Source organism: Monodelphis domestica, chromosome X (assembly GCF_027887165.1).
Source record: "Monodelphis domestica isolate mMonDom1 chromosome X, mMonDom1.pri, whole genome shotgun sequence".
Lineage (NCBI taxonomy): Eukaryota > Metazoa > Chordata > Mammalia > Didelphimorphia > Didelphidae > Monodelphis > Monodelphis domestica.
Window position 1 is genome coordinate 4,058,997 of NC_077235.1, and position 13,904 is coordinate 4,072,900.

At 47.9% G+C, this 13,904-nt stretch overlaps 1 protein-coding gene across 5 annotated transcripts in view; it reads left to right on the forward strand.

Annotated features, from left to right (window-relative positions):
• The window catches only part of RRAGB (Ras related GTP binding B), a 119,570-nt gene that overhangs the window by 76,512 nt on the left and 29,154 nt on the right, over positions 1 to 13,904 (forward strand). The window contains exon 1 of one of the 5 annotated variants that reach the window (XM_056808728.1): positions 12,415 to 13,584. The exons of 3 other annotated variants lie outside the window; for them this stretch is intronic. In XM_056808728.1, the coding sequence (XP_056664706.1) occupies positions 13,220 to 13,584 (365 nt within the window). In that variant the 5' untranslated portion in view covers positions 12,415 to 13,219. Of the gene's footprint in view, positions 1 to 12,414; positions 13,585 to 13,904 lie in introns of those variants that run through there. One more of the 5 variants, XM_056808727.1, reaches the window with a different exon arrangement.

Consider the following 13,904-nt stretch of genomic DNA (forward strand, 5'->3'; position numbering starts at 1 on the left):
CAATTTTGGGGCAGGTCTAACATCCATTTTTGAGCTATCTGCTAGGCAGCTGGAGATGTGAGACCGGGGGTTAGCAGTTGAGCAGAGATGAAGAATCTTCAGCATAGAGATGATAGATAAATCCCTGGAAGCTGATAGCTCACCCAGCGAGGAAGAGAAGAGGGCCCAGACCCAGACCTGAGGGACATCTACAGTTAGAGGGCGTGATCTGAAGGAGGATCCAGCAAAGAAGTCAGAGGAGGAACAGTCAGAGAGGTAGGAGGAAACCCAGGAGGGCAGAGAAAAGAGCCAACATCCATGCCAAAGGCTGCTGCAGAGAGGTCCAGAGGGCTGAGGGCTGAGGACCGGCCCTTGGATTTGACAACTAAGAGGTCATTGATGACTGCAGAGAGCAGTTTGGTGGAATGATAAGGCCAGGAGCCAGGCTCAGAAGTTCACAAGAGTGAGAGGAAAGGAAGTAAAAGTGCTTGGTAGAGGGTCTTCTCAAGGAGCTGAAGTACCAGTGGGAGGGAGGGAGGAGAGCTAAAGAATGGTGGTAGCTAGTGAGGCCGACCAGTGGACGGAGAGCTCTGATAGAGAGAGTTTTGACAGGGGGGGGGACGGGGGAATGTCTGTAGTTAGTAAGAAGCAGCCAGCAGACCAGGAATGATTGAAGACAAGTGAGAAAGTGGGGATAATAGAGGCAGCAACATGCTGGAGGACGTGAGACGAAATGGTGTCAGTTGTGCTGCGACATCCTATGACATGGGGGCCAAGGTGGAGCCATTGTCTATGAGAGGCGTGCTGAGAATGTGGTGGTTTGGGGAAGGCTGCTGCCTATCCCATGAGGTAAAGGCCCTTATTTCAGCATTCAAGCCCTCTCCCCTCCCAGTTTGGTACCGTCGCCATTTTCTGACCTTATCTCACATTGCTGGCGTCCATAGGTGCTCACCTGTAGTCAGACTGTATGGCTTGCTGGACCCCATCCACGTTCAGCATGGTCCTGGCTCCTGGCCTTTGCCTTCTCCCTCCCCCATCTCTGCATCCTTCAGACCTAGCTCAAATGTCGGCTCTTTTAGGAAGCTTTCCCTGACCCCCCAATCAGTGACGAGCCAGCTTCTCCCTGACCTCAGCTATCACTTGCCTTGCAGCTGTCTGATGCAGTCAGAATGTATTATCTTGCAACAGAGTTATTTGTGTGTAGACTGTGAGCTCCATGAGTGAAGGATCTCCATCCTCCAGCTGACGGGACAGTTGGAAGGGCCTTTGGACACCATCAAGTCTAAACAGCAATCCCCTCTGTATCCCCAACAAGTGGTCGCATGGGCTCTGCTCAGAGACCTCGAGGGCTCATTGGCCCCCCTTCTTGTTGTCCCAAATCCCTCATGTAAATAAAAGCCCTCCAGATGTGTAAAGGCAGCTCTCGGCCCCCAGCCCCTTAGCTGCCCTCTCCCTTTTTTATTTATATTTATTTATTTTGTTTAGTCAATATAGAACATTATTCCTTGGTTACAAAAATCATAGTCTTTCCCTCCCTTCCCTCCCCCCACCCCTTCCTGTAGCCAATGCACAATTGCCCTGGGTATTACATGTGTTCTTGATCAGAACCTGTTTCCATGTTGTTGGTGTTTGCATTAGGGTGTTCATTTAGACTCTACATCCCCAGCCATATCCCCTCGACCCATGTATTCAAGCAGCTGTTTTCCTTCGGTGTTTTTACTCCCACTGTGTTTCCTCTGGATGTGGTTAATGGTTTTTCTCCTAGATTCCTCCTAGTTGTTCAGGATCACTGCGTTGCCACTAATGGAGAAGTCCATTACATTCGATTGTACCACAGTGTATCATCTGTCTCTGTGTACAGTGTTTTCCTGGTTCAGCTCCAATCTGCATCACTTCCTGGAGGTCGTTTCAGTTCACATGGAATCCCTCCAGTTCATCATTCCTTCTAGCGCAATAGTATTCCATCACCAACATATACCACAATTTGCTCAGCCATTCCCCAAATGAAGGGCAGCCCCTCATTTTCCAATTTTTGGCCACCACAAAGAGCCCAGCTATGAATATTCTTGTACAAGTCTTTTTCCTTACTATCTCTTTGGGGTACAAACCCAGCTGTGCTATGGCTGGATCAAAGGGCAGACAGTCTTTTAACACCCTTTAGGCATAGTTCCAAATTGCCCTCCAGAATGGCTGGATCAATTCACCATTCCACCAGCAATGCATTAATGTCCTAACTTTGCCACATCTCCTCCAGCATTCGTTACTTTCCTTTGCTGTCATGTTGGCCAATCTGCTAGGTGTGAGGTGATACCTCAGAGTTGCTTTGATTTGCATCTCTCTGATTATAAGAGATTTAGAACACTTTTTCATGTGCTTATTAATAGTTTTTATTTCTTTATTTGAAAATTGCCTATTCATGTCCCTTGTCCATTTATCAATTGGAGAATGGCTTGATTTGTTTTCTACAACTGGTTTAGCTCTTTATAAATTTGAGTAATTAGACCTTTGTCAGAGGTTTTTGTTATGAAGATTGTTTCTCAGTTTGTTGCTTCCCTTCTAATTTTGGTTACATTAGTTTTGTTTGTACATAAACTTTTTAATTTGATGTAGTCAAAATTATTTTACATTTTGTGATTTTTTTCTAACTCTTGCTTGGTCTTAAAATCTTTCCTTTCCCAAAGGTCTGACAAGTATACTATTCTGTGTTCACCTAATTTACTTATTGTTTCCTTCTTTATATTCAAGTCATTCAACCATTCTGAATTTATCTTGGTGTAGGGTGTGAGATGTTGATCCAAACCTAATCTCTCCCACACTGTCTTCCAGTTTTCCCAGCAGTTTTTATGAAATAGTGGATTTTTGTCCCAAAAGCTGGGGTCTTTGGGTTTGTCATAGACTGTCTTGCTAAGGTCACTTACCCCAAGTCTATTCCACTGATCCTCCCTACTGTCTATCAGCCACTACCATATTGTTTTGATGACTACTGCTTTATAGTATAGTTTGAGGTCTGGGATTGCAAGTCCTCCTTCCTTTGCATTTTTTTTCATGATTTCCCTGGATATCCTTGATCTTTTGTTCTTCTAAATGAACTTTGTTATGATTTTTTCTAATTCAGTAAAAATGTTTTTTGGTAGTTCGATGGTTATTGCACTAAATAAGTAAATAAGTTTGGGTAGGATGGTCATTTTTATTATGTGAGCTTGTCCTACCCACGAGCAATTAATGTTTTTCCAATTGTTTAGATCTAGTTTTAATTGTGTGGAGAGTGTTTTGTAGTTGTGTTCATATAGTTTCTGTGTTTGTCTCGGCAGATAGATTCCTAAGTATTTTATATTGTCTAGGGTGATTTTATTTTTTTCTTTTTTTTTACTTTAAACATTATTTTATTTGGTCATTTCCAAACATTATTCATTGGAAACAAAGATCATTTTCTTTTCCTCCCCTCCACCCCCTTCCCACCACCTCTCCCATAAAAGACACAGGATTCCACTGGGTATCACATGTGTTCTTGGTTCGAACCCATTTCCATGTTGTTGGTATTTGCATTAGAGTGTTCATTTAGAGTCTCTCCTCAGTCGTATCTCCTTCCCCCTTGTAGTCAAGCAGTTGCTTTTCCTTGGTGTTTTTACTCCCATAGTTTATCCTCTGCTTGTGGATAGTGTTTTTTAGATCCCTGCAGATTGTTCAGAGACATTGCATTGACACTAATGGAGAAGTCCATTACCTTCAATTGTACCACAGTGTATCAGTCTCTGTGTATAATGTTTTCCTGGTCCTGCTCCTTTCGCTCTGCATCACTTCTTGGAGGTCGTTCCAGTCTCCATGGAATTCCTCTACTTTATTATTCTTTTTAGCACAATAGTATTCCATCACCAACATATACCACAATTTGTCCAGCCATTCCCCAATTGAAGGGCAGCCCCTCATTTTCCACTTTTTGGCCACCACAAAGAGCGCAGCTATGAATATTCTTGTACAAGTCTTTTTCCTTATTATCTCTTTGGGGTACAAACCCAGCAGTGCTATGGCTGGATCAAAGGGCAGACAGTCTTTTAGCACTCTTTGGGCATAGTTCCAAATTGCCCTCCAGAATGGTTGGATCAATTCACAACTCCACCAGCAATGAATTAATGTCTCTAGGGTGATTTTAAATGGGATTTCTCTTTCTAATTCTTGCTGCTCAGATGAGTTGGAGATATATAGAAATGCTGATGACTTATGTGGGTTTATTTTATATTCTGTAACTTTGCTAAAGTTGTTGAGTATTTCTACTAGCTTTTTAGTTGACTCTCTAGGATTCTTTAAGTAGACCGTCATATCATCCACAAAGAGTGATAGCTTGGTCTCCTCATTGTCAATTTTAATACCATCAATTTCTTTTTCTTCTCTAATTGCTACTGCTAGTGTTTCTAGCACAATGTTAAACAATAGAGGTAATAATGGACATCCTTGTTTCACTCCTGATCTTATTGGGAAGGCTTCTAGTTTATACCCATTGCAGATGATGTTGGCTGATGGTTTTAGATATATACTGTTTATTATTTTTAGGAACGACCCTTCTATTCCTATGCTTTCTAGTGTTTTTAATAGGAATGGGTGTTGTATTTTGTCGAAGGCTTTTTCTGCATCTTTGAGATAATCAAGTGATTTTTGTCAGTTTGCTTGTTAATATGGTCAATTATGTGGATGGTTTTCCTAATATTGAACTATCTTTGCATTCCTGGTATGAATCCTACCTGGTCATAATGAATAACCCTTGTGATCACTTGCTGGAGTCTTTTTGCTAGTATCCTATTTAAGATTTTTGCATGTATGTTCATTAAAGAGATAGGTCTATAGTTTTCTTTCTCTGTTTTTGACCTGCCTGGCTTTGGGATCAGTACCATATTTGTGTCGTAAAAGAAATTTGGTAGAACTCCTTCTTTGCTTATTCTGTCAAATAGTTTCTATAATATTGGGATTAGCTGTTCTTTGAATGTTTGATAGAATTAATTTTGAATCCATCTGGTCCTGGGGATTTTTTCTTAGGGAGTTCTTTGATGGCTTGTTCAATTTCTTTTTCTGATATGGGGTATTTAGGTATTCTATTTCTTCCTCTGTTAGTCTACGCAATTTATATTTTTGTAAGTATTCATCCACATCATCTAGATTGCCATATTTATTGCCATATAATTGAGCATAATAATTTTTAATGATTGCCTTAATTTCCTCTTCACTAGAGGTGAGCTCTCCCTTTTCATCTTGGATACTGTCAATTTGGTTTTCTTCTTTCCTTTTTTTAATTAGACTGACTAGTACTTTGTCTATTTTATTTGTTTCTTCAAAGTACCAGCTTCTAGTCTTATTTATTAAATCAATAGTTCTTTGATTTTCAATTTTATTAATTTCTCCTTTGATTTTTTTATCTCTAATTTAGTCTTCATCTGAGGATTTTTAATTTATTCACTTTCTAGTTTTTTAATTTGCATGCCCAATTCATTGACCTCTGCCCTCCCTAATTTGTTAATATATGTACTCAAGGATATAAATCCCCACCCCCAGTACTGCTTTGGCTGCATCCCATCAATTTTGAAAGGATGTCTCATCATTGTCATTTTCTTCAATGAAATTATTGTTTCTATGATTTGTTCTTTAACCGATTTTGGAGAATTATATTGTTTAATTTCCAATTAATTTTTGATATGCCTCTCCATGTTCCCTTACTAATTAGTATTTTCATTGCATCGTGGTCTGAGAAGGTTGCATTTATTATTCCTGCCCTTTTGCACTTGTTTGCAATGTTTTTATGCCCTAGTACATGGTCAGTCTTTGTGAATGTACCATGTGCTGCTGAAAAGAAGGTGTATTCCTTTTTGTCCCTATTTATTTTTCTCCACATATCTACTAACTCTAATTTTTCTAGGCTTTCATTCACTTCTCTTACCTCTTTCTTATTTATTTTTTGGTTTGATTTATCTAGTTCTAATAGAGGAAGGTTCAGGTCTCCCACTAGTATAGTTTTCCTATCTATTTCATCCTTGAGCTCTCCTAGTTTCTCCTTTAGAAATTTGGATGCTATGCCATTTGGTGCATACATGTTGAGTACTGATATTTCCTCATTGTCTATACTGCCTTTTATCAGGATGTAATTACCTTCTCTATCTCTTTTGACTAGATCTATTTTTACTTTGGCTTTGTCAGATATCATGATTATGACTTCTGCCTCCTTTTTCTCAGTTGATGCCCAATAGATGTGGCTCCATCCTCTTACTTTTACCCTATGTGTGTCTACCTTCCTCATATCTGTTTCTTATAGACAGCATATGGTAGGGTTTTGATTTTTAATCCACTCTGCTATTCACTTGCCTCTCTCTTTTTTAATGGAATTTTATTTTTTAATTCCACGAGGTGCTAAGAAGTCTGATATAGTTCTCTTCCCTGAGAGCCAGTGGGTCCAATGTATCAAGGGCCTTCCTGATGTGCTACTGGAACAGAATTGGAGTGGAGCTGTCATGGGCCTCTGTCCTTCCCCATCATCATGCTGCCTAAGAGGGCATTGTTTGTTGAGGCCACAGGCCTACACATCAAGTTCATGGTATCTTACATTTGTATCTTACATTCCATTCTGTTCTAGAAGTAGAGCTGACAGACCTCGGTACCTGCTTGGATGTGGGGCAGAATGGAGAACAAAGTCAGTTTGAAGGTCCTTATAAATCTCCATGATGACTGACTTCCCACCCCACAATCCAGAACAGGAAGATTCCTTTCACCGTAGTTCTTGGCAGAAGACTTTGGTTGTTAAGCAGTCAAGAAGCATTGATTCAGTGGCTCCTATGTGCTGGAGATACAAAGAAAGGCCTTAAGGAGCTTCAGCCGAATGGGGCAGCCAACATTCACACACACACACACACACACACACACACACACACACACACACACACACACAAAGAAGTACAAAGAAGCTAGAGCCAGGAGAAATTGGCAATGTTCAACGGAAAGAGGGCTTACTGTGGAAAGTGGGATTTAAAGGGAGCTGGGGGGGGTCAGTCACTGGAGAGGGTAGAATGTTTCAGATATGGAGGTCTGAAGGCCAGGGAAAATGGCCAGAGCCCAGAGATGGAGTGTCTTGTTCCTGTTATAGGCAGGAGGCCAGTGTCACTGGATGGAATAGTAGGAGGAAATATTGGGAAGTGAGGTGTGAGAAGACTGGAAAGGGAAGAGAGGGCCAGACATGAAGTGGTTTGAATGCTTAATAGACGCTTGGGTATTTGCTCCTGGAGGCCATAGGGAGCCACTGGAGGTTACTGAGTAGGGGTAACTTTAGGAAGTTCCACTTTAGGAAGATTCACTTTTTAAAAATGTATTTTTCAAATATTTTTCCATGTTTACATGATTCATTTTCTTCCCTCCCCCCTCCCCAGATCCAACAAGCAATTCCGCTGGGTTGTACAAATGTTCTCACTTGATACCTATTTCCATTGTATTCATTTTTGATAGAGGGCGATCTTTTAAAGAAAGGCCAATCCCCAAATCACATCCCATATATACATGTGATAAGTGATGGCATATGATCTTTTTTTGCATTTCTGCTCTCAGAGTTCTTTCTCTCACTGTGGATAACATTCTTTCTCATAAGTCCTTCAGGAGTGCCCTGGCTTGTTGCATTGCTACTAGTAGCAAAGTCCCTTACACTGGCTAGTTCTACATTGTTTCATTCTCTGTGTACAATGTTCTCTTAGTTCTGCTTATATTACTCTGTATCAGTTCATTGAGGTTCTTTCAGGTCATATAGAAAGCCTCCACTTTATTATTCCTTTTAGCACAATAGTATCCCATCACCAACAGATACCACAATTTGTTCAGCCATTCCCCAATTGATGGGCATCCCCTCATTTTCCAATTTTTGGCCACCACAAAGAGCGCAGCTATGAATATTCTTGTACAAGTCTTTTTCCTTATTATCTCTTTGGGGTACAAACCCAGCGGTGCTATGGCTGGATCAAAGGGCAGACAGTCTTTTGTCGCCCTTTGGGCATAGTTCCAAATTGCCCTCCAGAATGGTTGGATCAATTCACAACTCCAGCAGCAATGAATTAGTGTCCCTACTTTGCCACATCCCCTCCAGCATTCATTACTTTCCTTTGCTGTTATGTTAGCCAATCTGCTAGGTGTGAGGTGGTACCTCAGAGTTGTTTTGATTTGCATCTCTCTGATTATAAGAGAATTAGAACACTTTTTTTCATGTGCTTATTAATGATTTTTATTTCTTTGACTGAAAATTGCCTGTTCACGTACCTTACCCACTTGTCCTTTGGAGAATGGCTTGATTTCTTGTACTATTAACTTAACTCCTTATAAATTTGAAAAATTCGACCTTTGTCAGAGTTTTTTGTTACAAAAACCAGTTGGGGGGAATTTTTCTAACCAAAGCCTCTGGCCAAGGGAGATTCACTTTGTCTGCTGAGTGAAGAGAGATTTGAGGCCAGCAGTGTCCCAGCAGAGAAGGAGGTGGTGTTCGATGGGATGAAGGAAGTCAGCAGGTCTTGGTCAGAGCTTGGTGGGGCTCAGGGGTCGGGCTGACTGAGATGACTGGGAGGCAGGGAGCCTGTGCTCCTCTTCCTATGAAGCATCTCCTCTGCTTCTCGAGTTTTCTGTCACTCCCAGGAACTTACCCCAAGTGTTGCTGTCTGGCTCGGGCTTGGTCTGCCCTGCCTGGCTTCTTCCAGTAAGGGTTTCCTGTCCTTGTACAGTTCTCTCTACACTGTCCAGTTGTTTCAGCCCACCCAAGGCCCCCCAAACCCTCTCTCTACTGAAACAAACTTTGTTCTGTCCTTGGCAAGTCTTGGCCACCACAGGAAAAAATCCTCAAGGCCTTTCCTTGTCTGTGGAGGGCATTGAGGCTCTGGTGAGGCTCAGAGCAGGGACTTCCTATTACTGAGGCCCTTTCTTTCCAGCACGGTCCCTTTTAGCATTGCCCAACCAGGCTCTCCATTATCTCCTAGCCCATTGGGAACCTCCCCACACCAAAGTGTCTGTTGCTAGCTTTTCCGACATGGGGCCGGGGGGGGGGTACTAGATTGCCCCCCAATACGCTTCACTTCTTCAAGAACCAACAAAACCACCTGCCTTCGCAGCCCCTCCACCACACTGGTCCCAGGCATTGGGGTAGGCTGCTTTGAAACCTCTAAGGCTAGCACATTCCCTGGCTGGTCTTCCCTGGTTTTCCATAGGAGAAGAGGACAATTGAGTCCCAATTTCTCTAGAACATCAAATCAGAAGAAAAGCCGTCCTCTAGTCCTCTGCCAGCCTGCTGAGTCCCTCCAAGCCAGGATCACTCTGGCTCCGACTGGGGAACCAAGGATGATGGTGGCCAAGGTCATGCCCACTCCCCCTGAGGTCACCTCCCAGCCAAGAATAGCTAGTAGTTTTACAAAGCACTTCACAGTGTGAACGCCAACAGCAACTCTGTGAAGTAGGTGCTCTTGTTCATCTCATAGTTGAGGAAATTGAGACGGACTAAATGTATCCAGGGTCAGAGTCAGTAAGTATCTGGTACAGGATTCGAATTCAGATCTTCCTGCCCTCAGGTCCTGCCCTCTATCCACTACCTGTCACCCAGCAGCTTCATAGATCAGACTTGGCCCAGTGAGGGAGAGTGGGAACAGATAAAAGAGCTTGGGTTCGATTCTGGCTCCACTGGCTATTAGTCCTGTTCCCTTAGACAAATCACTTCATTCCTCTTGTACTCAGTCTCTTCATCTAGCAAATGAGGACACTGGACTAAGTGATCATTGAGGGCTCCTTACCTTGGGGTCCACACAGAGCTCTGTAATGTGTGGATTTATTGAATCTATTTGTGTTTCTATCTTGTTCTGCCACTTGGAGGTGAGTTCAAAAAGGTTACTCTACTTCTGACTGATTACCCCGAGACCTACTACAAGAAGCCCCTGCCATCAAGCTTTCTGGGGCCTCGAGACCCTGGCATTTGGCCCTTACCCCCTCCCAACCCCATGGCCTCAGTTTACAAAATGTGGACCCTTCACCTCTCACTCAGCCTTCACTTTTCCAGAATGAGAAAGTAGGAAAGAGCTAGAGAGGAGATGAGGGAGCAGAAGGAGACAGAAAGGGGGAAAGGGAGGAGAGGAAGGGGAGAGGAGAGACCTAGGCAGGAGGGTAAGAAGACTGAGTGAGCAAGAGGGAGACACAAGGCAGTTAGGAAGGGGAAGAGGGCTAGAGAGGGAGGAGGCCTAGCTGAAAGGGAGAGCTAGCTAGGGTGCTGACTGTGTTCTCAGCAAACATGCCATCTGCTGGGCTTGGTCCTCCCTGGGGCACAGCAGTCCTTTTAGCTTTCTGAGCTTTTCTCCTCTTGAGCCTCTCCCCCCAGCAGCCCCACCAGGTCTTGCCTCATTCTTCTCTCCTTCACATCAGTGCCAATTGGCTCTTTGGCTCTCTGAGGGAGAGATGGCCCAGCATGCCCTTGCATACAGAAGTCAGCCTTTTGATCTAGGCATCAGCCCCTCAGCGACTCCCTTGTTTTCCATCTCCCCTTCCCTGTAGTTTACAAACCTGCTCCCCTTCCTGAAAAGCAAACAAGCCAAAAGGAAGGCCCAGACCTTTCGCCAGCTCTTGACTCTTCCCCAGGTAACATCCTCCCCTTTTGTTCACAGCTAAATGTGGTCAAAGGACATCTAGAGCGGTTGCCTCTTTCTCCCCAAATCCTTCTCATTTCTTTTTTTTAACCCTCACCTTCCACTTAGAATCAATCCTGTGTATTGGTTCCAAGGCAGAAGAATGGTGAGAGCTAGGCAATGGGGGTCACCCAGCTGGGAAGTGTCTGAGGGCAGATTGGAACCCAGGACCTTCCTCATCTCTTAAGCCTGACTCTCTAGCCACTGAGCCCCCTAACTGCCCCGCTCACTTCTTATTCTTTTGCCATCTGACTTGCAACTCCCCCTCCCCTCCACTCTACCACAAACTGCTTTTTCCAAGGTCACCTGAGAGCTTTTCAATGTGACATATGGCCCATTTTATCCATCTTTGCCCCTCCCTTTTTGGGGCTAAATATCCTCTGTGCCCCCTTTGACACTGCCTACCATCTCTTCCCCTTGGGAACTGGCTTCCCTGCTGCTGCTTTTCCTTAGTTTCCCTTCCAATCTCTGGGCCCGGAATGCCCTCCTTCCAGCACGCCTCTCTCTTAAGAGTGCCCTTGTGTTCGAGTCCCCCAGTAGAATGGAAGCCCCATGAGGTCCAGGACTGCTCTCTCTCTCTCTCTCTCTCTCTCTCTCTCTCTCTCTCTCTCTCTCTCAGCTTTGCATTTTCAGCACTTGGCTCAGGTCACTGCCTGATCTGTTGTCGGTGTGGGTGCCCACCCTATTGAACAGTGGGCAACCTGTCTGGGGCCTAGTCTTTGCTCTTTCAGGGCTACAAGATACACAGCCTTGGAGAACCGGGCTCTTTTCCTGGCAGGGCAGGGGATTTTCATGGGAAACAGCCTCTTGCCTCAAGAATCAGCCACTTGTATTTATAGCAAAGGAACCCAACTTCGAGATATCATGCAACTCTCATTTTACAGATGAGCAAACTGAGGCACAGAGCCATGGGGGCAGGCTTATGGGCTGGGACTGCTGGGACATCTGTGCTTGCCTATGTTACATAAGACACGCAGCCAAGGGCGGCAAGCATCCTGAGAGACACAAGCAAAGTACCACGGGAGGTGGAAGGCATTCAGTGTGGCAGTGCCCATATGTGCCCCAACTTCCCAACCTGGGCACCCACAAATTTGGGGCCACCTTTAAGGGAAGTCTCATTAATTTGCAGGGCCATCACCTGACAAATGAGAGTTGTAGGTGAAGGATTCTGGGTGCTGTGGTAAGGGAAAGAGTGAGCATTAGCCTGTCAGTTGAACTCAACCCTGATTTGCCATTTACGTCCAGTATCTGTGCCCAAGGGTGCCCATTTGGATAATAGGGATAACACTTCTTGCCATACATGCATGACAGAAGCCGCTACAAGTGCTCTGCTCCAAACTCAGGAATCCGCCAGAGGGTCAGGTCCCTTTCCTCTCCTCTCAGTAACCCTGGCTACTTCACCTTGCTCTACCTCAGTTTCCCTTGGTGTGAAATCAGGAGGTGGAACTAGGTGGCTTTTGAGGGTCCTTCTGAGCTGTGCTGGGGTAACCACACCCCAGGCTCTCAAAGAGTTGGGATACAGAGGGCTTTCACAGGGAACCCTTTGATGACTGAGAGCCCACTAGCTGAGGAGAGAGCAGCCCCCTCCCCCAGGGTCCCTTGCAGCTCCAGTGTGGCAGGAGTGATGGTGCCAGCTGGGCAGTGTGCCTGCATGTGCTTCGGTCGTCACTAAGGGAGGAGGGAGGAGAAGTTAGAGGGCAGGTGGCCCGCTTGGCAGCCGGCTCGGGTCTAGCGCAGAGAGCCCCGGATCTGGAGGCGGCAGCGTGCCCGGCTGGGGGCGAGGAGCCGCGCCTCCCTCTTCTCACCCGCCTGCAGGCGGGGCTGCCAGGCGGCCCGCCCGCCCGCCGCCCGCCGCAGTCCGGGTCCCCAGCGGCCAGGCGCGCAGGGGGTGCTGCTGCTGGTGCTGTGGGTGGTTAGCTGGGTGGGTGGGTGAGTCGAGACACGCTGGCACAGGCACAGCCCTGGGCCTAGAGCGGCTTCTGGCCCGAAGGACAAAGGTCGCCAAGGCTGCCCGATCGGGCGCGGAAAAGGGGCCAAGGCAGGTGCCTCTCGCACCTCCTGGGCCCCGGACCGCGCCCGCCCGAGCTGAGCCATCGCCGCTGGGCGGGAGGCTGAGACAGCCTTCGGGCGGGGCCATCGGGCTAGAGTCCCGGCGGCGGCGGCGGCCATGGCTGACATGGCGGCCGCTCGCCGCAACCCTTAGGGCCTCGGCGCGGTCGTAGCAGTAGCGGCGGCGGCGGCGGGAGGAGGAGGAGGAGGCGGCGGCGCCTTCGGGGACTGCAGCAGCAGCAGCCGCCGCTGCAACAGCCGCCGCCGCTGCCGCCGCCGCCGCCACCACCGCAGCAGCAGCAGCAGCAGCAGCAGCAGCAGGGACAACGACAGCAGCAGCAGCAGCAGCAGCAGCAGCAGCAGCAACAGCAGCAGCAACAACGAGCGGGTGCGGCCGGGGCGGCGGCGGTGGCGGCGGCAGCGGCGGCGGTGGCGGGAGCCCCAGCCCCAGCTCCATCTCGGGCAGCAGCAGCAGCAGCGGCAGCAGCAGCAGCAGCAGCGGCGCCGCCACCACCGCCAGGGCCATGGGGGCGGGGCCGGCCGAGGCAGCCCGGAGCCGCCGCTACCTTAAGGGCCAGCAGGCAGCCCCCGAGCTGAGCGCCGATGAGGGCGGCGGGGACAGCGGGGATGGCAGTGGTGAGCCCGGCCCCAGCGGCGGCGGCGGGGGCTCAGGGGGCACTGGCACGGGGGGCAGCAGCGCTGCGGCCGGCGGCGGTGGGGGCCTGCTACTGCGGGAAGGAACCGAGAGCTGCGGCAGCAGCAGCGCAGGAGGAGGAGGAGGAGGAGGCGGAGGCGGAGAAGAAGGAGGAGGAGGAGGCGGTGACTGTGTCGGCGATGGGGATGGCGAAGCAGACGGCGACACTCTGGCCTTCCCCATGCACACTCTATGGTACGGTGTTCCGGGGCCCCGGTCACGTGACATGGGCCCCGGGGGGGTCCCCGCCTGCTCCTCACGTGACCCCGGCCGCCGCCGCCGCTGCCGCCGCCGTTGCCGCCGCAGCAGCTTCCCCAGCCGTAGCCGTAGCCGTAGCCGTTAGCGTCGTGAGGCGCGCGCGGCCTCCGTCCCGGGGGGCGCGGGCCCTGGCAGACGCGGCCGCTCGCGGCCCTCCGAGCCGGTAGTGGCAGGTCAGAGGCCCCTGCTTCCGGTCCCCGCCCGTCACTGCTCCCCCTCCGCTCTCCCCCAAAGCCGCCCCCCGCCCCGGCCCCGGC